The sequence below is a fragment of the Jaculus jaculus genome, chromosome 1, assembly GCF_020740685.1.
Source record: "Jaculus jaculus isolate mJacJac1 chromosome 1, mJacJac1.mat.Y.cur, whole genome shotgun sequence".
NCBI lineage: Eukaryota > Metazoa > Chordata > Mammalia > Rodentia > Dipodidae > Jaculus > Jaculus jaculus.
In genome coordinates, this window is record NC_059102.1 from 308337154 (window position 1) to 308364073 (window position 26920).

General features: G+C 37.1%; 1 protein-coding gene across 3 annotated transcripts in view; it reads right to left on the reverse strand.

Annotated features, from left to right (window-relative positions):
• The window catches only part of Dcaf6 (DDB1 and CUL4 associated factor 6), a 138194-nt gene that overhangs the window by 11743 nt on the left and 99531 nt on the right, over positions 1-26920 (reverse strand). For all 3 annotated transcript variants that reach the window (XM_045145712.1, XM_004658819.3, XM_004658820.3), the window contains 6 exons: positions 22375-22487; positions 21305-21391; positions 20766-21093; positions 5762-5900; positions 2138-2294; positions 1454-1542 (listed from right to left, as the gene is read on the reverse strand). In XM_045145712.1, coding sequence (XP_045001647.1) covers positions 1454-1542; positions 2138-2294; positions 5762-5900; positions 20766-21093; positions 21305-21391; positions 22375-22487 — 913 coding nt within the window. The remainder of the gene's footprint in view (positions 1-1453; positions 1543-2137; positions 2295-5761; positions 5901-20765; positions 21094-21304; positions 21392-22374; positions 22488-26920) is intronic.

Sequence of the window (26920 nt, forward strand, 5' to 3'; positions counted from 1 at the left end):
TGAGCATCTGGCATGTACGTTCACCCTCAAACACACAAACATGCACATAAAAAGAAATTTAAAAAGGGGGGGCAGAGAGATGGATCAACAGTTAAAGTGCTTGCCTGTAAAGCTTAATGACCTGGGTTCGAATCCCCAGAAATCATGGAAAGTCAGATGCACAAAGTGGTGCATGCATCTGGAGTTTGCAGTGGCTGGGAGGCCCTGGCATGTCTGTTCTCTCTGTCTGTCTCTCTTCTTTCTATCTCTCTCTGCTTATAAACAAACAAACAAACATACAAATAAATAAAAATTTAAAAAAGAAAACCAAAGTATCTTTTTGTTTTTGGAGGTAGGGTCTCACTCTAGTCCAGGCTGACACCATGTAGTCTCCAGGTGGCCTTGAACTCACAGTGATCCTCCTACCTCTGCCTCCTGAGTGCTGGGATAAAGGACATGCTTGGATGAATTTTTTCTTATATGCAAAATCTAGGTTTATCTACACACATACATACACACACATACATGTGATATGAAAGCACAAAGGTACTATTTGGAGGAAAGAGGGGATCAGTGAGATAGAGGAGGGAATGAGGAGAAAACAAGGAGGGGAAAGAAGGGAGAGTAAGAATCAACTATGTACAATGATTTTATATATATATATGAAAATATCATAATGAAACCCACTGTTTTTTATAATAACTAAAAAATGTTAAACAATTAATGAAATCAATATGTGAAGGAATTATTAAAATGAAACAATAAAGGAAAAGATTCCCAAACCTTTGTTCTGCTGCCTATTGATTTTAAAAGGGAAATTCAAAATAGAAAAATGACTGTAACTATAGAGGATGGCATATAGCAAAACTATTTTGTTTCTTGGTTGTTTGGAGACAGGGTGTTGCTCTGCAGCTCAAGGTGACCTGGAACTCCTCTGGTATCGGAGACCTTAGTGCTGGGACTACAGGTGTGCAAAATCCTATGTATTCCCAGCTAAAGCAATATATTTAAAGAATAGAATTTTTCAATTTTTTATTATAATAAACACAATAATTTATTTTTCTTAAATTAAAACACACCTCAGAGCCGGGCATGGTGGCGCCTGCCTTTAATCCCACCACTTGGGAGGCAGAGGTAGGAAGACTGCCTTGAGTTTGAGGCCACCGAGGACTACACAGTGAGTTCCAGGTCAGCCTGGCTAGAGTGAAGCCCTACCTCAAAAAACCAAAACCAACCAAGCAAACAGAAAACCTCAGCCCTTACTACTTATAGTCAATTTTACAATTAACAAACTACTACCTTGATTTTGATTTTACCAGCATTTTAGGTATGTTTTTTCTTTTTAAAAAAGATTTGATATATTTAATTACATTAATTTGTCTTATGTTAGCAACTAATAATAGACTTCTGTTTCTTAGGACAGCATTTAGACAAATTAAAACATCGTTTATATTAAGTACAGTAAAAATCTTACTTCATCAGCAAGTTTTCGGTTAAAAATCCTTGACTCTTCAAGAGGTGACCAGATCTTTATATCATAATCTATGCCAGATGAGGCTAGAACTAGAAATAACATGTTTATATCTTAGCATAAAGTTGTATCTTTGCATCATTTCATTAACTCAAGACATGAAACATTATAAAATTCAGCTTGAATAAAAACTGTACCATGCATTTGACTATTAATTAAAATAGTATATTTTGAAGATTTCCTAAAAGTAACTATAAAACAAAATTTTAAGACATCTTGAAGTTACTCAAATTTCTTTCTTAGTCATTTTCTCCTATGATATATATGACAACTACAGATAGAAAGCAAAAGCCAGACAGTACTCTTTTGTTCTGGTAAGTTAATTCAGACACATGAAGACGTTAGAAAGGCTTGGAGGTTTGTTTTGAATAAATAACATGTTCAGTCATGCCAGACTTCTTACAGCTGATAAAACTTAAAGAAATATTAGAAGACTAAATTTTTGAATATACTTCTTTAGATTTTCTGTCAAAAACAGAGTTTCTTCTTGTTTTAAAGTCAACTAGAGTTATAACTATCTCTAAGAGCTTAGTAGGACAATTGAAACTCTTAAAATATTAACTAGAAAAAATTAGAACTGATTAATAGTACAAACAATTCCTAGTGCTTGTCCTACAAAGGTCTTACTTGGGTCAAATGGATGAGGCTGCAGGCAGTTGACCACATGATTATCAGCTTCCAGAAGCATCAAATGCTCAGCAGTGTGTCGATCCCAGATGAAGATATGGCCACAGTCAGAACCACTCATGACAAAGTTAGCACCCCAGAAATTGGCTTCTTTTATCTAAGAGTATTTTTTTTTAAAAAAAGAACAAGACATTCAAGCCAAAGTTATTAAGAGAAATACTCTATTCTCATGCTTAAAAAAATTGGCTTTCAAGATAAAAACTGGGCTGGAGAAATGGTTCAGTGGTTAAGGCATTTACGTGATTCCCCAGTATCTATGTACATCCAGATGCAAAGTGATACATGCATCTGAAGTTCGTTTGCAGCAGCTAGAATCCCTAGCATGCTTACTCTCTCTTTTTTCTCTCTTTCCTTGTAAATAAATAAATATTTAAAAAGATAATAAAATGAGCTGGGCGTGGTGGTGCATACCTTTAATCTCAGCACTCAGGAGGCAAAGGTAGGAGTACTGCCATGAATTCAAGACCAACTTGAGACTAAATAGTGAATGGACAGCCTGGGCTAGCGTGAAATCCTATCTCAAAAAACAAAACAAACAAACAAACAAAAAACCCAAAAAACCAAAAATAAATAAATAAATGAATAAAATGAAAAAACTGAAGTCTTAGCAGGGCATGGTGGTGCATGCCTTTAATCTCAGCACTTTGTAGACAGAGGTAAGAGGATTGCTGTGAGTCTGAGGCCAGCCTAGGACTACAGAGTGAATGCCAGGACAGCCCGGACTATAGTGGCACCCTACCTCAAAAAAAAAAAAAATGTCTTTGTCTTAAAGTCTTTGTCTCCTTGAATCTTAAAATCATGACAGAAAGAGCCAGGCGTGGTAGCACACGCTTTTAATCCCAGCACTTGGGAGGCAGAGGTAGGAGGATCGCCATGAGTTCGAGGCCACCCTGAGACTCCATAATGAATTCCAGGTCAGCCTGGGCTAGAGTGAGACCCTACCTCGAAAAACAAAAAACAAACAAACAAACAAATAAAAAATCACGACAGAGGTTCAGCAGGGTAACATGGCAGTAAAACATGAAAAGTATCCCATGAGAATAGAGGTCTGCTTCTGTTCAATGCTACATACATATTAATGAATATGTGGCATATCAATAGGCACTTAATAAATGCTAGATGAATAAATGGGATTTCTGGGTAAGGACAGAATGACATATACCTGAACTTTCTAAAAATTGCCCCAATTTAGCCTAACAAGAAAATAAACAATTCACAGGAAAAAAAGAACTGCTGTCTTTTACCAAAATAGTAAAAAGTATCAATTTATTTCATTAGTTATTAGAAGCTCACACAACTAAGAAGGAAAGATATATTTATTTTAAACAATGAGACAGGAATAAGATATACTAGAATGGATGTGGTAATCTTAATAGGAACACATGAATAAAACATTAGAAATCCTTGTACTTTGGGGGTTGGAGAGATGCTAAGTGCTTGCCTGCGAAACCTAAGAACGCTTGTTCGAATCCTCAGGTCCCATGCATAGCCAGAAGTATGAGACACAAGCATGCAATGTGGCACATGCGCACAAGGGGGTGTACACATCTGCAGTTCATTCCCAGCGGCTGAAAGACCCTGCCGCGAGTCCATTCTCTGTCTCCCCCCATAAATGAATGAATGAATGAATGAATAAATAAAGGCATATGCTACCACACCCTGTCTGTCCAGGTTAAAGGAAAGAAAGAAAGAAGGAAGGAAGGGAGGGAGGGAGGAAGGAAAGAGTCAAGCCGGGCGTGGTGGTGCACGCCTTTAATCCCAGCACTCGGGAGGCAGAGGTGGGAGGATCGCTGTGAGTTCAAGGCCACCCTGAGACTACAGAGTGAATTCCAGGTCAGCCTGAGCCAGAGTGAGACCCTACCTCGAAAAACCAAAAGAAAGAAAGAAAGAAAGAGAGAGAGAGGGAGGGAGGGAGGGAGGGAGGAAGGGAGGGAGGGAAGGAGGGAGGGAGGGAAGGAGGGAGAGAGGGAGAAGTAAGTGCTACTTTGGCTCCGGATTTAAAAACCTTTTTATCCCAGCTCTGCTGTGTGGAGATCGCCCGAGAGAAGGAGCAGCTGGGCTGTTATGTGGTGCTACAGCTACACTTACTCATCTTCATTTTTTTCCAACCCTTTCCTTCATCATCTTCATCATTATTTATTTGGGGAGGGGGGGGGGAAAGAGAGAGACAGACAGACAGACAATGGGCATGCCAGGGCCTCTAGCCACAGCAAAAGAACTCCAGATGCATGTGCCTCCATGTGCATCTGGCTTATGTGGGACCTGGAGAATTGAACTTAGGTCCTTAGGCTTCACAGGCAAGCACCTTAACCACTAAGCCATCTCTCCAGCCCTCTTTTTATTATCTTTGTGATACTGAGCTGGCCTTGTGCATGCTAGGCAAGAGCCTAATCCTCTCCTAAATATTTTCACCTAAAGTTTCAACAAGTAAATGCACAAAATACAAGTTGGTTACTTCTTTATTTTTTCTAAAATGATGAAACTTACTAGCAATGACATGTATAGGGATGGTAACTATTTTTATTTTACCTAAATCTTAAAGCAGTTTAAAACACAATTTGCAGCTACTGTGGCAGGTAACAGAGTGACTACACAGAACAACACCTTCTAGATAAAGAGTGGTTCAAAGTAATAGTTACAACATGTTAAACACCTTCAAAGAGGCTAAATCATATCCATTGGGTGCATAGCTTCATGAACTTTAAAAAGCAGATCTATCCTTCCTAGTCCATACATGAGAAAAATAAAACCTAGAGACAAAGTGACCAAAACAAAATTTTAGTTGTTCATCTTAAAAGTGTTCTAATTAGTCTAAAATAATCTTGGACTTCATAAATACAAATCCTTCTGTATAAAACTAATAAAATTGCAGGTGATGTGGTGGCGCACATCTTTAATTCCAGCCCTCAAGAGGCAGAGGTAGGAGGATCACTGTGAGTGTGAGGGCAGCCTGATACTACAGAGTGTGGTTCAGGTCAGCCTGGGCTAGAGTGAGACACAACCCCAAAATAAATAAATAAATAAATTGTGATAATATGAGTTAAACATAAACTTAAATATTGTATTTATTTATTTGAGAGAAAGAGGTAGAATATATATATATTTATGAGAGAGTGAGCGAGTGCGTGAGAGCAAGTGAGCCAGAGAGAGAATGGTCATGCCAGGGCCGCTAGCCACTGCAACAAACTCCAGACACCTGCGCCACCTTGTACATGGGTACTGGGGAATCAAATCAGGGTCCTTAGTTAAGCATTGTAGGCAAGTACCTTAACTGCTGATCCATCTCTCTAGCCCCTACAAAAATAAACTTAGTAGTAACTCTTCAGGGTAGAAAATTTTAAATAGCAACTTATATAAGATGAAATAATTTAAAAAAAAAATCCCCATGTATTTCTCTAGTAGGGTAGTTTTCTTGTGAAAAATAATGGCCTTTCACAATATATTATAGGACTAAAAGAATAGCACTTGCATGAAGTGTTAATTGTGAAGGTTCAATAATGTATTTAAGACACCACAGAAAACATAAAATTGTGATTTCATGAACGAATGCAAAAACATTTGTACCATTGTCCTGGAGTTGCGATGACCCTTATAAACCATCTTTACTAGTGGCCTTCTAATGTTCAAAGTATCCAATTCTTCCATTTCTTTCCTTTCTTTTCTCCTCCTGAAGAACTCCTGAATGCGGGCAACAGCAGAGCGTCTACATATGTAATAAAACAAAAAACAAAAATAAATAAAAACCATTCATGGGCCACTTCTGAGAGACAATCAAAAACTTTAAAATACAGCAAATCTAGAACATACTTAAACATATTATTTCAATAAAGCACCCAAACCAAAAGCATAAAAAGGCAGACACAGTAGTGAAATGATCAACTAGTCGAGTTACTATAACAAAATATTTTAGTTAAGAGATCATTTAGAAAGGTGGTACTGGTTGACAAAGTAGGAAATAGCATGCAGCACACTGGCTTCCAAAAAGCTATTTTATCAGTTCATAATGCAAACAAAATACATGTGGAATTTTACTGCAAATAAAACATCCTATTCAGCAGCGAATAGTGGTATAGGTCTATAATTCCAGCCCTTGGGAGGAAGAGGCAGGACAATCAAAAGCTCAAGGCCAACCTCAGCTACAAAATAAATTTGAGAGCCAAGAGTCAATGAGATGTTATCTTGAAACAAAGAAATGAAAATCCAAACAACAAAACTCCTTTTCAATTTTTGTAATGTTTCTCTTCACATTAGGGTAAGCAAAGGCATAAAGAGAAACCAAAGAAAATCCAACATATGATAACAGTGGGCAACTAAGTTCTAACATTGTGTAAAGATGTTTTAAGAGTAGATGTGTCAAGAAAACCCCAATCACTATTAACAAAAAGAAGTAAAAATGTTCAGGTGGCCTTTTTGCCATATGGAGTCCATATCAAAGTAGGAATTATAGCTAACAGAGGAGATATTACTCTAAGAAGTAGTTGGTTATACAAATGGCTTTATTATCAGGAGCATCTTTTAATACATGATAATCTGGGCTGGAGAGATGGCTTAGCGGTTAAGCACTTGCATGTGAAGCCTAAGAACCCCGGTTCAAGGCTCGGTTCCCTAGGACCTATGTTAGCCAGATGCACAAGAGGGCACACGCATCTAGAGTTCCTTTGCAGTGGAGGCCCTGGCAAGCCTGTTCTCTCTCTCTCTCTCCCTCTCCCTCTCTCTCTCTGTTGCTCTCAAATAAATAAATAAAAATAAACAAAAAAAATTAAAAAAGACTCTCCTTTAAAAAAAAATACACGATAAGCTTGTAATTTGGTTTGTTACTTAAAATGTTACGTTTTGACCACAAGTCTGTAACATTTTTTTTTAAGTGTTCAAAACATTAAGAAAAACAAATGGTGACTCTCAGTAGGATAGGGTTACCAAGCTAATAAACAATTGTTCTCTTTTTATGGTTATCAGGGTGAGCACAGTTATGTCTACCAGTGTAGCACAAAATCAGAAGGTATAGCTCAATGAAGTCGTACAAATAGATCAGGTGGATTAACCAGCAACAGCACTGAAAAAACACCATCATCAGAACTCCAGAAATCTCCCAAGCCCTCATGCCTATCATTCCTCTCCCTCTCAAGAAAACTATTTTTCTGATTTGCAATACCATAATTTTGCTTGTGAACTTTAATTTACTGGAATTATACAATATGTAGTCATTTATGCCAGCTTCTTCTTCTTTTTTTTTTTTTTTTTTTTTTTTTTTTTGAGGTAGGGTCTCACTTTAGCTCAGGCTGACCTGGAATAGTCTCAGGGTGGCCTTGAACTCAGGGTGATCCTCCTACCTCTGCCTCGCAAGTGCTGGGATTAAAGGCATGTGCTTGGCTCTATGCCAGCTTCTTTAGTTAGACATTATGTTTGTTAGATTCATCATTCAAATCTCATTGAACAGAAGTTCTACATCATTTCATTACAAAGCACAATTTTGTATCAATACATTATTATTATCCTGTTTTTATTTTTTTTCAAGGTAGGGTCTCATTCTAGCTCAGGCTGACCTGGAATTTACTATGTAGTCTCAGGATGGCCTCAAACTCACAGCAATTCTACCTCTGCCTCCCGAGTGCTGGGATTAAAGGCGTGTGCCACCACACCCAGCTCTGTATCAATATATTATTCACTTATCTGCAACAATGTTGGTAGACACAGACTGTTTACAGTTATTGATTACTGAAATAGAGTACTATCAGTATGTGCTGTATCTTTTGGTTATCATATGTACATATTTATGTTGGATGTATATCTAAAAGGTTGAATCACCAGACTACATAAAGCATTCAGCTTTAACAGATCTTTCCAAACGGTTTTTCAAAGTGGTTGTACAAAGTGATGCTCCTACCAGGGACGTGTGTGAGCACTAGCACAGTGCACTTTTGAAAAGGAATTAGATTTTAAAACATGTACAAAGTTTTGACTCAGAAGTTTTACATAAAAATATGGTGTAAAAAAATACACAAATACATTCCTTTTTGCCACAAAACTACAAATGACAAAAACTGGAAATAATCTAAGTATCCAGATAAAAAGCACAGGTTAAATGAATTATGGTATGACCATACAATAAAACACTAATGTAATTATAAATTCTTTTTGTGTTAACCTAAAAATTATTTTAAAAATTCAAGGCTGGAGAGATGGCTCAGCGGTTAAAGGTGCTTGCCTGCAAAGCCTGATGGCCTGGGATTCCCCAGTGTCCATGTAAAACCAGATGCACAAAGTGGCATATGAGTCTGGAGTTCATTTATAGTGTGTAAGAGTAAGAGGCCCTGCCATGCTCATTCATTCTCTCGCTCTCTCTCCTTTCCTTACCCCTCCTTCTGTTTGCAAATAAATAAATAACATTTAAAATACAATTTGATCAATTAACTAGTGATCAAGTAGAAAATTCTATATTCAATAATTGTTTCCAAACACATAACAAATATTTTCAAATTTATCATTTATAAGACCACAAAGCCAGTTTCTATTAATTTGCAACAGGTCTCGTTCTAACCATGTTCTATGACTACAACTTAGATCCTATGATTAAAAAAAAAAAAAGATGAATATGCTCAATTTTAAAAGTTGAAAAAAAAACCCACAAAATAACCACAAATTAAATTTTAAAAAACCTTCAGAAATAGAGGGATGGCTCAACAGTTAAGGTATTAGCTTGCAAGGCTTAAACAGCCTGGGTTCAATTCCCCAGTACCCACATAAAGCCAGATGCACAAAGTGGCATATACATATGGAGTTTGTTTGCAGCAGCTGGAGGCCCTGGCATGCCCATTCTCTCCACCTGTCTCTCTTCTATTTATCTCTGCTTGCAAATAAATAAATAAAAATATTTTTTAAAAAATGTTCAAAAAAAATCTATAGGGTAATTAATATAAATAGCAGAAAAGCAATGTGGCTGGAAATATGACCAGTACATAAGTCAACAGCATTGCTAAACAACTATTCAATTAGCATAAAAATTTAAAATAACCCGTTTATACAAAACAATTAAGCTATGAGTAATATTTATAAAAACCTGGGACTGGAGATATAGCTTGTTAAGGTGCTTGCCTGCAAAGACTAATGACCCAGGTTCAATTCCCCAGTACCCACATCAGCCAGATGCAGACTAGCAAATGCATCTAGAGTTTGTTTGTTGCAGTTGAAGGCCCTGGCGCACCTATATTCTCACCCATGCCTCTTTTCTCTATCTCTCTGTGCTTGCAAATAAATAAATAAATTTAAAAAGATTTCTAAAACTTATTCATAGAAAATTATAAAGTGTTAGGGTAGAGAAATGGCTCAGCATTAAAGGTACTTGTTTGCAAAGTCTGCCAGCTATGGTTTAATTTTCCACCATCCATGTAAAGCTGGATGCAAAAAGTGGTGCATGTTTCTGGTGTTTGTTCGCAGGGGCAAAAAACCCTGTAGCATTCATACATACATACATACATACATGCAAATAAATAAGAGACTTATTTTGAATTCTATCCCTAGTACCATCATGACATATTGGGAAGCCAGAAACAGAAAGATCCTTTGGCTCTTGACCTAAAAGAAAGAACTAAAAGGGGGTATGGTGGCATGCGCCTTTAATCCCATCAGTGTGGAGGCAGAGATCGGAGGATCACTGTGAGTTCGAGGCAGTGAGCCCGTACCCCAAAACCCAAAACAAAAATGAAAAATAAAGAAAGGAAGAAAGAACTAAATCATATTAAAAAAAACAGCTAAGAGGGGCTGGAGAGATGGCTTAGTGGTTAAGGTGCTTGCCTGAGAAGCCTTAAGGACCCAGTACTCATGTAAGCCAGATGCACAAGGTGGCACATTCGTCTGGAGTTCGTTTGCAGTGGCTAAAGGCCTGCAGGGTCCATTCTCTTTCTGTCTCTCTGCCTTTTCCTTCATCTCTCTGACCTGAATAAATAAATAAAAATGCTTAAAATATTAATAAGTGAGCAGTAACTACATGTAACAAGCAGCAGTCCCATTATAGTATGATATTGTTTTATAAAGTTCAAAAGCGGATAAGGTGAAATAAACATTGCTTATATCATGTTTGGGGCTTTTTTTTAGAGAGAGAGAGAATTGGCACGCCAGGGCCTCCCTCCAGCAACTGCAACCAAACACTAGACACATGTGCCACCTTGTACATCTAGCTTACGTGGGACCTGGAGAGTTGAACATGGATCCTTAGGCTTCACAAGCAAGTGCCTTAACCACTAAGCCATCTCTCAGCCCTGTTTTTCTTTTTGAAGCAGGGTCTTACTATGTAGCCCAGGCTAGTCTGAAACTTGCAACACATTTCAAGAGTTAGCATTACAGACAATTGCCACCAAACCCAGCTCAATGTCTATGACTGTAAAATAAAGCAGAATAAACATAAAGTCAGAGTGATTAGAATTGATGTGGAGAGCGGGTGGAAAGAATGGGGAGAATAGTAAGTAGATTTATGTTGCAGCTAAATTTATAACTGTTGGATTAGATGAGCTCAAGGATTTTCTTTTTTTTTGGTTTTTCAAGGTAGGGTCTCACTCTAATTGCAGGCTGACCTGGAATTCACTATTTTAATGTCATGGTGACCTTGAACTCATGACAATCCTTCTACCTCTGCCTCCCAAGTGCTGGGACTAAAGGTGTGTGCCACCACACCCAGATAAGGATATTTATTATATTACTAAAAAGGGGGCTGGCAAGACAGCTCGGCAGTTAAAGGCACATGTTTGCAAAGCCTAGAAGTCTGGGTTCAATTCCCTGGTACCCACATAAAACCAAATACACAAAGTAGCACATGTGTCTGGATTTTGTCTGTAGTGACAAGGTGCCTGGGTGTGTCCTTTCTCTCTCTGCTTGCAAATAAATAATAAAAAAAATAAAAACAAAGCAAAGGAACTATACATGGATCAGCAATATTAGTTGTCACAACAAAATGCTATTTAAAAAATTCTCACTATCCTCAGATTAGGAGTCCTTAATACTTCAATAGTTTATGCAAAATGCTGTCACTACAATCGGTTTGCTATGCCTACGTGTGTATCCCACTGAAGTGAAACTTCATGGAGGCAAAGGTATTTCACTGCCCCAGCAGCGCCACTATCCAGAACACAACAGGCTTACTGAGAGAATAAAATACCTCATGTAAACTAACTGATAAGGAATTTAAGAGAGTAAGATTAGTTCAGGTATCTGTCATTGTTCTATTTGAGAGAAACATTTAATAGATGGAGAACGAGAGTAAATCTGACAGACATACAATTGGCAGAAGAAAATAAAACTTAGTTCCTATCTTTACATTTTATTTTCAATACTATATATTCCATAAAAACTGTTTATATGTTTTCTTTTTGGTTTTGTGAGGTAGGGTCTCACTCTAGCTCAGGCTGACCTGGAATTCACTATGTAGTCTCAGGGTGGCCTCAAACTCATGGTGATCCTCCTACCTCTGCCTACTGAGTGCTGATATTAAAGGTATGTACCACCACGCTGGGCATAAAATTGTTTTTAAATGGTCAGCAAAATTTTAAAGCTCCAAGGTTAAATTCAGAATATAGTTTAATGAACCAGCAATGGTCTACAAAAGCCATTTACAACAGTAATTTGTAACATTTATTAAGGAAAGAACTAGGCCAAAATAAAAGCAGAAATCTATTAAACATCATTTAAAATGTCAATCACTTTGCTCCATTTTCTTTCCTTTCCACTTTTTTCCAAGACAGAAACTCACACTGTAGTCCAGGCTGGCCTCAAACTCACAGCCATCATCCTGCCTCAGACTCCCAAGTGATAAGGGTTACAGGCATTAGCCACCATGTTCAGTGCCTTCTACTTGCAATATAGCAAAACCTTTTATTGAACACCATGACAGACAGTTACAGTGGCACAAGTTAATAATACAGATATTTTAAAAACAAGTTACATGAGAGTAACTTATTTATTTATTTGAGAGAGAGAGAGAGAGAGAGAGAGAGAGAGAGAGAGAGAGAGAGAGAGGGTGAGAGAGAGGGGCATGTAATGGACTGCCTTGTATAGTGCAGCAAGCAGCAATCCTTCCAGAGCACGGGCAATGGAGAGCCATTGAAAGCAGATCTGTTAAGGGATAGATGAGAGGGTGTGGACTATTTCAATAGGCCAAGCAGAATGAAAAGCATTTAATTACTTAGAGAAATTGATAATATGGTACTTATCACTTGGAATATAGTTGTATGAGCAGTAGAGATAATTTATGTTAATTTTATTTTTCTAATTTTATCTTAATAGCAGTTTATATTCCTTGAATATTCCTAACTGCTAGAAGCAGAAGCATGACAAATGTGTATGTGATGTCAGAAAAACACTGCCCTACAATACACAAAAATTTCTCTAGATAATCTCTACATTAAAAAAATAACTAGCCGGGTGTGGTGGCACACGCCTTTAATCCCAGTGTTCAGGAGGCAAAGGTTGGTGGATCACCATGAGTTCGAGGCCACCCTGAGACTACATAGTGAATTCCAGGTCAGCCTACCTCGACAAACAAAAACAAACAAAAAAAATAACTGAGTTAATGAGAGTCTAAACTCATTCACTCAAAAGGGAGGTAACTGTCACATTTTACGTTTCACCATTTATTAGTTCAAAAATAACTTTCTTTTTTAAATTTTCATTAATTTCAAGCAGAGAGAGAGAGAAGAGAGACAGAGAGAATGAACGTGCCCAGGCTTCCAGCCACTGTAAACAGACTCCAGATGCATGTGCCACTTTGTGCATCTGGCTCCATATGGGTACTAGGGAATCGAACTCTGGTCGTTAGGCTCTACAGACAAACACCTTAATCATTGAGCCATCTCTCCAGCCCCCAAAATAACTTTCAATGTTGTAATAGTTGGAATGGATGTCTCCTAATATTTTCAGAATATTATTATAACTTGTAATTTGCAGCCACCTGGCCAGAAGAGGTGTCATTGGGAGGACAGGAGGGTCCAGCCCTGAGGTGTGGGGGCGGATTTGGAATTCCAGTCTCAAGTGATGCTGAGTGCTTGAGCGCTGCCTGGGGTTCCTAAGTGTGCTTGTGGGAGCCACATGGTGTGGCTTTTGGGTTTTGGCTTGTGGCTTTTTCTGTTTCTCTCTGCTTGGACCTGTGAAGGCGGGCCAGCCCCTTCTGCCAATATGGAAATTCTCCTGGACCTGTAAGCTTCAAATAAATTTCCTTCCTCCCATAACATGTGTCTGGTTTGGAAGTTTATCTCGGCAACCTGAAGCTGTCTGCTACAAATTTTTAACTTTTCTAAAACTCATTTAAAGCATCATGTTACTTTTTAGTTGTCCTTTTCATTGTAAAAGCAGAAACCAGCTTTGAGTACTTGGAACAAGTAAAATAAATAAATAAGCCCTGAAATAAATTGTTTTGCTATCATTAAATTAAATAGTTGATAACCAGTAATAAAGTGATTTGTAAAAGGTGACTTCAAATATACCTTAATAACCTGTGGAGATGGCCCAGTGGTTAAAGGAGCTTGCTTACAAAGACTGCTGGCTGCCCAGTGCCCACAAAAAGCCAGGTACATGCAAAGCAATACGAAGTAGCCCTGGAACACCCATACTTTCCTTCTTTCTCAAAAAAATTAATAAAAATATATTCAAAAAATTTAAATATCCCTTAATGCTAAGAACAGCCTATAAATAACAGCACAAAAGTAAATTGAGGGGCTGGAGGAATGGCTCAGCAGTTAAAGGCGCTTGCTTACAAAGCCTAACGGTCCAGGTTTGATTCCCTAGCACCTATGTAAAGTCAGATGCACAAGGTGGTGCAGCACCTGGAGTTTGTTTGCAGTGGCAAGAGGCCCTCATATACTCTCTCTGCCTCTCTCTTAGATAAATTAATTAGTAATAGCAACAATTAGGTGGGCATGGTGGCACATACCTTTAATCCTAGCACTAGGGAGTCAGAAGTAGGAGTATCACTGTGAGTTTGAGGCTACCCTGAGACTAGAATTAATTTCAGGTCAGCCTGGGCTAGAGTGAGACCTTACTTCAAAAAACCAAAAATAATAATAACAGTAAAAAAAAAAAAAAAGGTTTCAAATTGTATGTCAAAACCCTAAGAATGAACATTGCCCAGGAATTTCTATATCTCTATAATGTTTTTGGCTAATTATTTTTGCATTCTTTGTGAGTAGCTCAGTTTTCTGATTATTGCTATATGTTTTATATACCAGTTTATTTTAGAAACTGATAGTAATAACAAAAATATACCACAAAGCTTTAGACTAATTTTGTCAGCAAGTCAAATTTTAGATAGCTGACTGATGGAAAGTGAGGTTACTTTTAGTTTCTCCAAAAATAAAAGTGTCCCAAGGTCAAATTTCAAATCAGAAATGTACTTTTAGATTATGTATCATGTTGGTATGTGATACTCTTTAAGTTATTAAGCTATTGATTAAAAAAAAACAGCTTTGAAAAATCAGAATCTTGAAGTATATATTCAGAATTGGCTAAAGTTCTTTTTTAAAAATTATTATTATTTTATTTATTTGAGAGACAGAGAGTAAAAATGGCCATACCAGGGCCTCCTGCCACTGCAAACTCCAGATGCATGTGCCACTTTGTGCATCTGACTTTCTATGGGTACTGGGGAATTGAACCTGGGCTATTAGGCTTCGCAAGCAAGCGTCTTTAACCATTGAAACACCTCTCCAGTCTCTAAAGTTCATTTTAAAAAAATATTTTATTTCTTCATTTGGGAGCAAGAAAGAGAGAAGAAGAGGCAGAGAGAAAGGGCACGCCAGAGCCTCCAACCACACTGCAAACAAACTCCAGATGCATGCATCCCCTGTGCATCTGGCTTACGTGGGGAATTGAACTGGGGTCCTCAGGCTTTGCAGGCAAATGCCGCAACTGCTAAGCCATTTCCCCAGCCCTTAAAGGTCATTTTATTTTATTTTATTTATTTATTTTTTTTGGTTTTTCGAGGTAGGGTCTCACTCTGGTCCAGGCTGACCTGGAATTAACTCTGTCATCTCAGGGTGGCCTTGAGCTCATGGCAATCCTCCTACCTCTGCCTCCCGAGTGCTGGGATTAAAGGCGTGCGCCATCACGCCTGGCTCTAAAGGTCATTTTAAAAAAATACTTTTTGAGGCAGAGTCTCACTCTAGTCCAGGCTGATCTCAAACTCACTCTGTAGCCCCAGGCTGGCCTTCAACTCATGACAATTCTTCTACCTCTGCCTCCCAAGTGCTGAAATTAAAGGCATGTGCCACAATGCCTGGCTCTCTAATGTTCATTTTTAGTTGACTTAATAAAAAAACATTTAGGGCTGGAGAAATGGCTTAGCACTTAAGGCATCTGCCTGCAAAGCCTAAGGACCCTGGTTTGATCCCCCAGGACCCACATAAGCCAGATGCACAAGAGGGTGGAGGCATATGGAGTTCATTGGCAGTGACTAGAGGCCCTGTTATGCCCATTCTCTTTCTGCTTTGTCCTCCCTCTTTCTCCCAAATAAATAAATAAAATATTTTTTAAAAATTGTTTAAAAAAGAATGTTTATATGAATAAAAAACTTCTAATTATTATACCAATCAAGTTTTAAAGAAAATGTTAAGTTACATTCTTCAACCAACTATAAACCCAACTAAGCAATGTTTAAACGCTATCACTGCAGACTGTAACTACTTGTCATACTTGAGGTGCACATCAGTTTTATCTGCACACAGGGTATTTCTTTCTCATTCTACTCTCATGCAATGCATGCAGCCAGACATAGTTTGTGAAAATTAACCTGCTTAACAATGCTTAGCATTCACTTAGAATTCAGTAAGTTCAGAGGAAGTATTAACTGTTAGTAGGAAAGATGGTTAGCTGTGGAAAAAGAGAACCTGGCAAATCCATCATAGAGAAGAAGTAATGGAGGAGCATACTGCATTACCTCATTATTCTATCACCTACTGTTGTTCTTCTGATATTAAATCTAGTGAAGGGAACACAATAACTGCAGTCACTCACAAAGCCTTCAAAGAACCAGATCCATAAAGCATCACAGTCACCATTTTACTATTAATCATCTCAATCAAAATGATCTTGTTTCCCTTTGTGACAGGGCATTAAGTAAGGAATGTCACTCAACTCAATGTGTAGGAACACAAGCACTGAAGAAAGATCAGAAGGAAGGTTCTGTACTTAATCTCATCTTTTAAGTAAGTTAGCAGTTACCCTGTCAGTGTGGGGAAATGCATGGAATCATTATGAATACATCCACTGGAAAATCTGTTGTGTTCCTCAAGGCTGAGTTACACTCTGGGAAATAATTAATTAAGCTGATTCATTTTTCCTAACTATAAGACTATATAAGGATGAAGCAAAATGTAACATAACAGGCTTTTAACTCCCTAGAAGCCCAGTTTTTTCTCTTTGATGATTTCCTCTGCAATTTTCTTTAATAAAGCAATTGTAGTCATTGAAATATGAATGGCTATAATTACTAAAGAGATGCTGCCGAATTTATCATCAAAGAATAGTAAGATTAACCACAATTTCTTTGCAAATATGTGCTTTTAAAAACAATTAACAGGCAACATGGGATTCATGTCTTAAATCCTTAGGAAAAGTCACTAGAACATCTGAACTGAGGGGCTGGAGAGATGGCTTAGTGGTTAAAGGTGCGTGCTTGCTTGCAAAGCCTTATGACCTAGGTTCAATTCCCCAGTGCCCATGTAAAGTCAGATGCTCAAAGTGGCACATATATCTGGAGTTTGTAGTGGCAGGAGGCCCTGGTGCACCCATACTCTTTCTCTGCTTCTTTCTCTCTCAAATAAATAATACAATAATATATATATATATATATATATATATATATATATATATATTATATATATATATATATATTTTTTTTTTTTTGGTTTTTCGAGGTAGTGTCTCACTCTGGTCCAGGCTGACCTGGAATTCACTCTGTCGTTTCAGGGTGGCCTTGAACTCATGGCAATCCTCCTACCTCTGCCTCCCGAGTGCTGGGATTAAAGGCGTGCGCCACCATGCCCGGCTAAAAAAAATATTTTTTAAAAAGAACAAAAATCTTAACTGAAACCAAAACTTTTCAACACTAAGTAAGGACTCCACCTCCTAGTATCTTTCACAGCAATTTTGTTTTATTTTTGGATTTAGCAAGAGAAGAAAGGCCATTTTTTCATTTGCTCCATGATGGAATAAGCATTGTGAGAAAAGAACAGGTTACCTGAAGAATGAAACCTAGCCAGTCTCCACTCAGTCCAAGGACACATGTTGATATTTACAAATCCAGCATATATTAGTAAGGAATACACATACTAATTTTACTTATTTTCAATAATATGATTAGAGGGCACATATAGGATTCTTTTCTTCCAGTTTTTTCTCCTATTTAATAGTCTATGCTCTTATTCTGGACAAAGTTAAGAGAAGTCTCATATTGTTAATATGTAGATTTGTATCTATTTTTTAAACTTTTGATTTCTGCCGGTAAAGTAATTTTATAACAGACACAGCTTGGTTTTCTCTATAAAACTGGCATACAATAAAGCAGGCATCAATCCCCCCTTACTTGTGTGTATCATGTACTCATGTCTATGTGCCCTTGTGCACCCCATGAGCTCAGCTCAGGGGGTGGTGGGGAGGTGAGAGCCTCACCTGAGGTAGACAAAGCCAAATGTAGGTGTGATGTTCCACTGCTCTTCTACCCGCTCTCATTTTGAGGCAGAGGCGCTTTACTGATACCAGAGCTTGCTATTTTTCATAAGCCAAGATGATTCCCTGACATTTGCTCCCTTTTCACAGGACTATAGTTACAAATGTGCACTGTCATGCTCAGCTGTTTGCATGCGATCTGGAAATTTTAACTCTGGTCATCTCTGGCAGGGCCCTCTTGCTTGCTCAGGAAGCACACCTAACCACTGAGCCATCTCTCCAGCCCCCAACTAGCTTTTGTGCTAAATCTTGGTCAGCTATTTTGTAATAACCTTTAAGCACAGAACACTTTTCACACTCCCCCCCCCGCCCCAGGTAGGGTCTCATTCTAGTCCAGGCTGACCTGGAATTCAGTATGTAGTCTCAGGGTGGCCTCGAACTTACAGCGATCCTCCTACCTCTGCCTCCCGAGTGCTGGGATTAAAGGCGTGCGCCACCACACCCGGCTCACTTTTCACACTTTGAAATGTTACATTTTAAATAGTTATGTAAGTACCTATGCAATAGCTTCCACTTTATTTCTTGGCTAGCAAAGCCTAAAAAAACTGACCCTTCATGAAAGAAGTCTACTGATCTCTGCTACAGACAGTCCCAGTTATATTTATACAGATTCTCTACAGTTAATGAGAACAACAATCCACATTTAAAAATGGCTATGTTAAGCCAGGCGTGGTGGCACACACCTTTAATCCTAGTACTCAGAAGGCAGAGGTAGGAGGACTGCTGAGTTTGAGGCCAACCTGGGACTACAGTGAGAGTTCCAGGTCAGCCTTGGCTAGAGTGAGGCCCTACCTTGGAAAAAAAAAAAGGCGGGGGAGTCTATGATAGATGTTAAGAGCTACATTTTCTAAGACATTTCCTTTTCATGCTTGATCACAGCCCCAAAATATATACCTGTATAATATTTTACCAAATTATAAGAATGAAAATTAGCAGGTTAATGCTTGTAAATCCCAGTATTTGGGATGCAGAGACAGGAGGATTAGGAGTTAAAGGTAGCCTTGGCTCCCTAGCATGTTCAAGGCCAACCTGAGGTACATCATACCTTTGTCTCCAAAAAAAAAAAAAAAATAATAATAATAATAATACAGATAGTTTTTAAAAATCATTACTCTTCAATGCAAGAAACTGTTTTGATATTCTAAATGGATTATATATAAAATGGCTTATCTATAAGAAATTTTAAAGTTTCATTTTAAAAATTAAATTTAGAAAAAAATAAGAAGTGAGAATTAAATTTGAGCAAAAAAAAACTGACCTGCACTATAGGATTTTTTTGGCATGTATGTCTGTATTGTGTGCAGGTGGACATGGCCCATGTACATGCATGCAAAAGCCAGAGAACACTGGATGTTCTCCTTTATTACTTATCCACTTATTTCCTTGAAACAGTATCTCTTACTGAACCCAGTGCTGCTGTTTTTCCATCAGATTGGCTGACCACTTAGCCCTTATGATTCTCCAGTCTCCACAGGGCTGGGGTAACAGGCATGTTTTTATGCAGGTGCTGGGAAACTGAACTCAAGGTAAGTCATGACTTCTTAGGCCCTCATACTCTGATTTTTACATAACAGCTTCAGAGCCCTAATCATATTCAGATGTAGAAATGGCCAAAATAATTTTGCCAGTAGCTAAATGTTTATTTTCATGTTCTTAAGAAGGAAGATCTCTAAAAATATGTTTACTTTAAAATAATTAAAATAAAAGACAACCTACCTATCCTTGAAAATGTGGACGTAAAATACAGCCCTGGGGCCATGGGCACACAGAAGAGTGCTCTGCTGTGAAGTGACATGGATGGTAGCAGTCTCAAGAATGAAGCTCTGCTAGAAAAGAATAGGATACTACAAGTGTTCTTTGTAGTTCAAGCTAAATTAGAATGGTGCTCAGGAAGCTAATAACCACAAAAAGTCAGGTGGAATTTTTTTTATCATCCATTTACACATTTTTGATAAAGAGCTAGAGGACAGATGTAATGGCTCAGTCCTTACCCCAGCATTTTAGAGGCAGAAGGCAAAGTCAAGGCCAACCTGGGGCTACAGAGTAAGACCCTATAGCAAAAATGTAGGAAAAGGGCAAAGCCAATCTCAAAGGGAACCGACAGGATTTCAAATGAACACTGTGATCACATCACTATTATTTCAGTAGGTATGCATTACACGTTACTGTACTGAGTTTCAGATATAACATTTTCCATGTTTAAAATGCTTGTATATTTCCTCTCTCATTGGAAAAATAATACTAATATGCTACTAATTCAATCTTTTATTCTCGCTCCAATATTTATTATTTAATTATACTTTTTATTTTTCTAAGTTGAGTCATTATGTTTACTACATGTCAGAGAATAACACAATGTCTCAGAAACAGAACTATGATCTCATCAGCAGGAACAATAAAAAAGAAAAAAATTAAAAACGAAAAGAAAATCAAAAGTAAAAAGCCTTTAGAATAGGCTTCATGAAGAACCTACTGGTGGTGGTATAAAATCGTTATTTTTAAATAAAATGCTCTCTAAGTACACACACATAAACACACACACACAGTGAAAAGTCACAACATCTGAAGGGCAACAAGACAACTAAATATAACCTTGACTCCATAAATAACCAGAGAACAGCCTCTTATCTGTCATTTGGGGAGCAAGTCTAAGTGACAGATACACTGAGCAAGGTTTTGGCTCATCTAGTATGTGGAATCAGTTATACTATAAAAACTTGCAAGTGTTTATACGACTGAGACACCTGTAGATGATACAATCATTAAAATAACATAATCATTAAAATTAAAGACTCCCTTGTGTGACTTCAAACAAACCTGTGCAGTATTTTTTCCAGCTTATGTTCATTAAAAATATACCAACCTATCACCAGGTCCTGCTCGATATCGTGCACCTGGAATCAGGACTGGATCATCATCACTGTCATCTGTGTCCTGGAGAGCAGAGTCCCTGGCTGCTGTTTCCTCATGAGCCAAAGGCCCGATGGCTTCTGTTTGGGATGGGGGCTCAGGATTGGTATCAGTTTGATTGGCAGCACTCTCATTGTCAGTCTGATCTGGAGCTTCTGGTTCCTTGCCTTTTTCAGACAAGGCAGATTCTTCTGGAGCCCCACAAGGGCTATCAAGACTGAGGTCACTCCTTTCTCCTGAGTTAGAATCCAATGGCTCAGCTGTTAGGTTATCTAATTGTGCTATCAGAAAATAAAGCATAAAACAGCAGTTAGTCATGTGTATCTTGTTACTTACTGAAACTTAGGAGCTAATAGACATTTACTAATAAAGTCTAATTTCCTTATAAGGTGCAGAAAAGGGCACAATGTATCTATTTTGAAGTGACCTTTACAAATTCAATCTGTTCATTTTCCCCTATGAACTAATTTTCCAATGACAAAGACAACTCACCTCTATCTACCTGGTTCTGAATTGGGTTTTCTGCAGAGGGACCTTCCTGGTGTTTTGTCACTTCCTCTGATGGCTCTTCAGGAGCTTCTGGAAATAAAGCAAATTCTTAACGACTCCTTTTTTTAGAAAAATAAATATGAACTTAGCATTCAATGTTCCGATACACAAATGGCTCTTAAAACCATTGACATTCAAAAACAAAACACCTCACCCAGGCACAACACAACTATGTGCTGGCACACATAATTGTTTAAATACTATTGGGCCTACCTTCCTAGAGTCGAGGCCTATAGTGCATGAACTTTCACACGCACAGCCTGAGCTCTGTATTATCTCTCATAGTTGGCATTACTTTATACATTACATTTTTTTCTAATCTCCAAAATCTAAATTTAAAATTGATTATTGTTCTCCTCTTTGTCACATTTTGGGTACACCCTGACCTATTAAAAACAAATAGTAAAGTTGAACTGACTTGGCCGCTGAAAGCACTTAATTGTTAAGACTCATGGAGCCCTAGTCTTTTCATTCTTACTGGACACAAACTCATCAGATAGTTATAATATACTATTTCCTTCCACACTCCTACATTGAGCCACCTATTTATCTTCTAAAAACCAGAATTCATTTGTCCATTCATCAAGCACTTATTGAGCAACTATGGTGTTTCAATTTCTATGCTAGACAAAGAAGTTTACATGTATGAAACAATCATCCAAAATTTGTTTACATTTTTTTGTTTTCACTCCATAAACTACTTAAGACTCTTTGAAGACTCAAGACAGACACTAAGAATTTTGCTACTACATGCATAAGCAGCCGGCAGTTCAAATGAACACATGTATCTCACACACAGTATGATGGCGTCCACTGACAGAATTGTGCTTCCGTATGTCTCCCCATTTTAATCGTTGAAGGTTCCTACCTTTTGCACTTGCTATTTACCAATGTAGTAGCTGGAGTGCAGTGGTAAAAAAGAAGAAAAAAAAATGTAGCATTGGAGGGAACAGAAAAAGTAGTAGACATCCAAGAGCTGAGATTTTTATAAGGAAAAACAAAAAAAAACTTACTTGTTTCATTGTCTTCTGGGGGATGTTCGGAGCTCTGTGGGGCCAAGGATTCCTCCTGATCCTCAGATTTGCAATGACTACCATTTCCCCTAGAGCTTGAGGCTGTGCTGCTCCTAGTATCACAAGGAGATAAGTGGAAGCACCAAAAGTTAATAAATATGCACCTTATGGACACTTTACATTTTATAAGTTAACTAGAAAATTCAGAATACAAAAACCATTTAAAATAATTAAAATGACTATTCTAACACACCTTCAGTCTAAAAAGACTATAAAATGAGGATTACTTGTTTTCATGGTTTTGATGTTTCTTGTATCTCATATGTGTTTCTGCACATTTTTCTAGTGAAGTGTGTGTAAGAGTGTGTGTGTGTGTGTGTGTGTGTGTACACACACACGCATCAAATCCAGGACCTCCTCACACATACTAAATCTATGCTTTCAGCTCTAATCTCTACTGAATTTTAAGTGAATTATATTTTCTCTTCTTGTCTACAGATGGCTCACCATATCCAAATCATTAACAGTTTCATAGAATTTGATCATAGGCCTTTTAAGACTCTCTTTTTCTTTTTTCTTTCTTTCTTTTTTTTTTTTTTTTTTTTTTTTGTTTTTCAAGGTAGGGTCTCACTCTAGCCCAGGCTGACCTGGAATTCACTATAGAGTCTCAGGGTGGCCTTGAACTCACGGCAATACTCCTACCTCTGCCTCCCGAGTGCTGAGATTAAAGGTGTGCGCCACCACGCCCGGCACAAGACTCTCTTTTCAAGGATAATTTTATTTATTTTAATTTTTAAAATTATTTAAGAGAGAGAGAGACAAAGAGGCAGAGATTGAGAGAAAGAATGGGCGCACCAGGCCTTCAGCTGCTGCAAAGGAACTCCAGACACATGTGCCCCCTTGTGTGCCTGGCTTATGTAGGGCCTGGAGATTCAAACAGGAATTTCTAGGCTTGGCAGGCAAGTGCCTTAGCCACTAGGCCATCTTTCCAGCCTGTCAAGGCTATTTTAATTTTAATTTAATTTTATTTTGAGGTAGGGTCTCACTTTAGTCTAGGCTGACCCGGAGTTCACCATGTAGTCTCAGGGTGGCCTCAAACTCTCAGCAATCCTACCTCTGCCTCCCACATGCTGGGATTAAAGGCGTGCATCACCATGCCTGGCTAAGACTATTTTAAACTTAATGCTTGAATAGAAGAAGCCTGGCTGTTTCTTCAGCCTTTTGAACTGCCCTGTCAAATACTTCCAGTTCTGGTTTGTTGCTCAAATACAACAGTTTTACTGGGCATTCATTACACAGTGTTATAGAAAGAAGCAATATTTTCTATTTTAGTTTTAATTCCCACCTATGATGGCCATAGTCCCATAAGCATTTCTGCCTATAACAGAATATTAGGCCAGTTTAAATAATTAATTTTCAATGAATTAAAAATTAAATTATCAGTGACAAATCATGGCAAATGTGAAAGGAGTGAGTTAAAGGAGGGAAGGAAGAAAGTATATAAGCATCTGAGACTAAAATAAAATTCATAAAATGCAGTAATTCCTTAAAATTAGGATATGAACAAGAAACTACAATAACTTAAAAATGGTTGATTTTAGACTAACAGTAGTTACTCCATAAAAAATGAAAATTATCATGATCTTCTTAGCCAAGATTTTATAAAATCCCTTTTAAGTCAATTACAGAAGTCAATTTTGTACTTTTAAATAGCATACATATATATTAAGGTATTATTTTAAATATATATCTCTGTGAGTATACATATAGAGAAAAATGTTAGGAGGGTCATGAACCAGGGTTAGGTATCATCTTAGTAGGATTATTTCAGGTAAATATTTTATGCTGCTTTTTTGTTAATAATAAACATGTATTTCTTTTAACCACAGAGAAATATATATCTAATTTGACTGAAAATAAAATAAACCCTCAGTACAATATAAAATCATTTTTATTCACCAAGAAACATATGAGACTGGTATAGATAAAATGCTTAGTACATATTAGTAATAATAATTAAAATATTATAGTACTGACAGAAAAGACACACCATTCAAGTAAATACATTTAGCAAAGTTAATATGATCCTTTAAATCACAGAGAAATGAGAAAATTGTTCACCAAATAGTATTGGGACAACGTAATAGTCGTATGGAAAAACCAATGCTATAACTTAGCATCAAAGTTTATAGAAAATTTAACTACAGTAGTATTAAGTAATTTTAACATAAAACTATAGAAAATATAAAGCAAAATGCAAAGAGCTTTTCCCTGACTCTTGGAAGGTCAAGCTTTTTTAAGAATATAATTACAGTTAGGAAACATAAAGCACAATCACTATAAATAAACTGAAAAACAAACACCAAACTTGGGGAAGTATTTGCAACAAATACAAAACAAATGATAATATTTTTGCTTAATTCTATAATAAACAGCTAATAGATCAACAAAGAAAGATAAACACCACAGAAGGAAAACGGGCCAAATATGTCAAAGGCAATTTCTACAAGATGATCATTAGGCCTAACAAATATGTGGGCTTATCAAGTACCAGTGTGCTAGGTACTAGTGCTTTCTCTGTAAGATCCCAGTAAATTTTCACAACAAACCTGTGAAATGGGTTCTTTTAAAAGTGCCCATTTCCATATTATAAAACTGAGATTTGTAGAGATTCCTCAGTTTGACAAGTTTAGAGTCCAAGCTTGTAGTGTGCTCTGTTAACTCATTTGTTATTAAAAAAAACTAAGAAAGACAAGATACTGGAATAAAGAAAAGATGCATATTTTTAAACGTTATTTTATTTTTAATAACAAATATTGAACATTTTCAAAATAAAAATAATTTTTTGACAAAGAAACTGATGAATGACATAATTCACGGGCAGATTTCAGTGAAAGTAGCATTCAAAAGAATGAGAATGAACTTTTTCTTAAAGTGTTCTGATGGCTTTTTATAAGGAGTTAGTCTGATTTGTATGGAGACAGTGAGAATAGAGAAGATAGGACATACATGATAAATGTGACAATCTTCTGCCATCTTAAATGATGCAGTAAGGTACAAGGCTATACCCATGATTACAAAATGCAACAGTCTAACATACAGGTTCATAAATAAATTCTATCAATTGCACCTTCAAGTATAGTATCTAGAATCCAACTATGTTTCCCCCCACTTCTATTGCACTAATCCTGGCCAAGCCACAACTACCTCTTACATTGCTTACTACCACAGTCTTCTAGCTGTTCTTCTCACTTCTACCGATTGAATGCTTTCAATACAGAAACCAAAAACATATTTAATCTTTTTATACATCCTCCTCTCTGTCCTGGCCGACCTTCTCTGTTATGAGTCTCTTCTTTGGTCACTCCACTCTAGCTACACACTGGCCTTCTTAAAGATCTCTGAATGTATTAGGACTACTTTTGCTCAGTCTTTAGCTGGATTTCTATCTGTCTAGAATGCTCTTCCCTACATATATGAGTGATTTACTCTTTTTAAGTCTGTCCAAAGGTCACTTTCTCAATGATGACCACCTTTTCCTTAGGTTTCCTAATTATCTTTACCTACAATTTTCTTCCATAGTACTAAGTACCTTCGAGCCTGCTCTACAGTACACTTAGTTATTATGCTTATTGTCTGTCTCTTCCACTTAGAATGTGAGTTTCAGCAGGGCACAGATTTTTTTTGTCTATTTTTTTTTCACTAATACAATTCTAGACACTAGAATAATCTCTGGAACGTAGAAGATATTCAATAATATTTTAAATCTTATTTAATTAGACTTTACTATAAGATCCACACAAATATGTACACAGATGGAAGCCAATGAATTGAATAAAATTAGTATCATGTAACATATAACTTTACATTAACCAATAATATATAAGCATATTATATATTATTTTTACATAATATATTTTATCCTATAGTAACAGTTTGTGATAATATATTAACATTACCTAATATGTTAATATATTAACTACAGACATAATTGTAACTCATTAGAAATGATTGAACTTATATAATTATGTCAGCACATAATTATATACTAAGAAACACTGTCAATAAACATTCATAAATTACTAATAATTTTAATAAAATTTGTTAGATAATGTGTCAAATGGCCTGAAGACAGTGGAAAATATTAGAAAAAGTTTATATAAATTTATTTACTTATTTATTTATCTTTGGTTTTTTGAGGTAAGGTTTCACTCTAGTCCAGCCTGACCTGGAATTAACTATGTAGTCTCAGGTGGTCTCGAACTCATGGTGATCCTCCTACCTCTGCCTCCTGAGTGCTGGGATTAACGGTGTGTGCCATCACGGCCAGCTATAAATTTATTTTTTAAGAAACTTAAGAATTAGTTGGATTCAGTAGTAAACATAATCAGAAGTGTCAGTAAAGACAACCAATATAATTAAATAAATATTAAAATTCAACCTTACTCATTGTAAATTAAGTAACAACAGAAAAATTTTAAGTATATTTTGTTTATTTGAGAGAGAGAGATAGGGAATGGGCACACCAGGACCTTCAACCACTGCA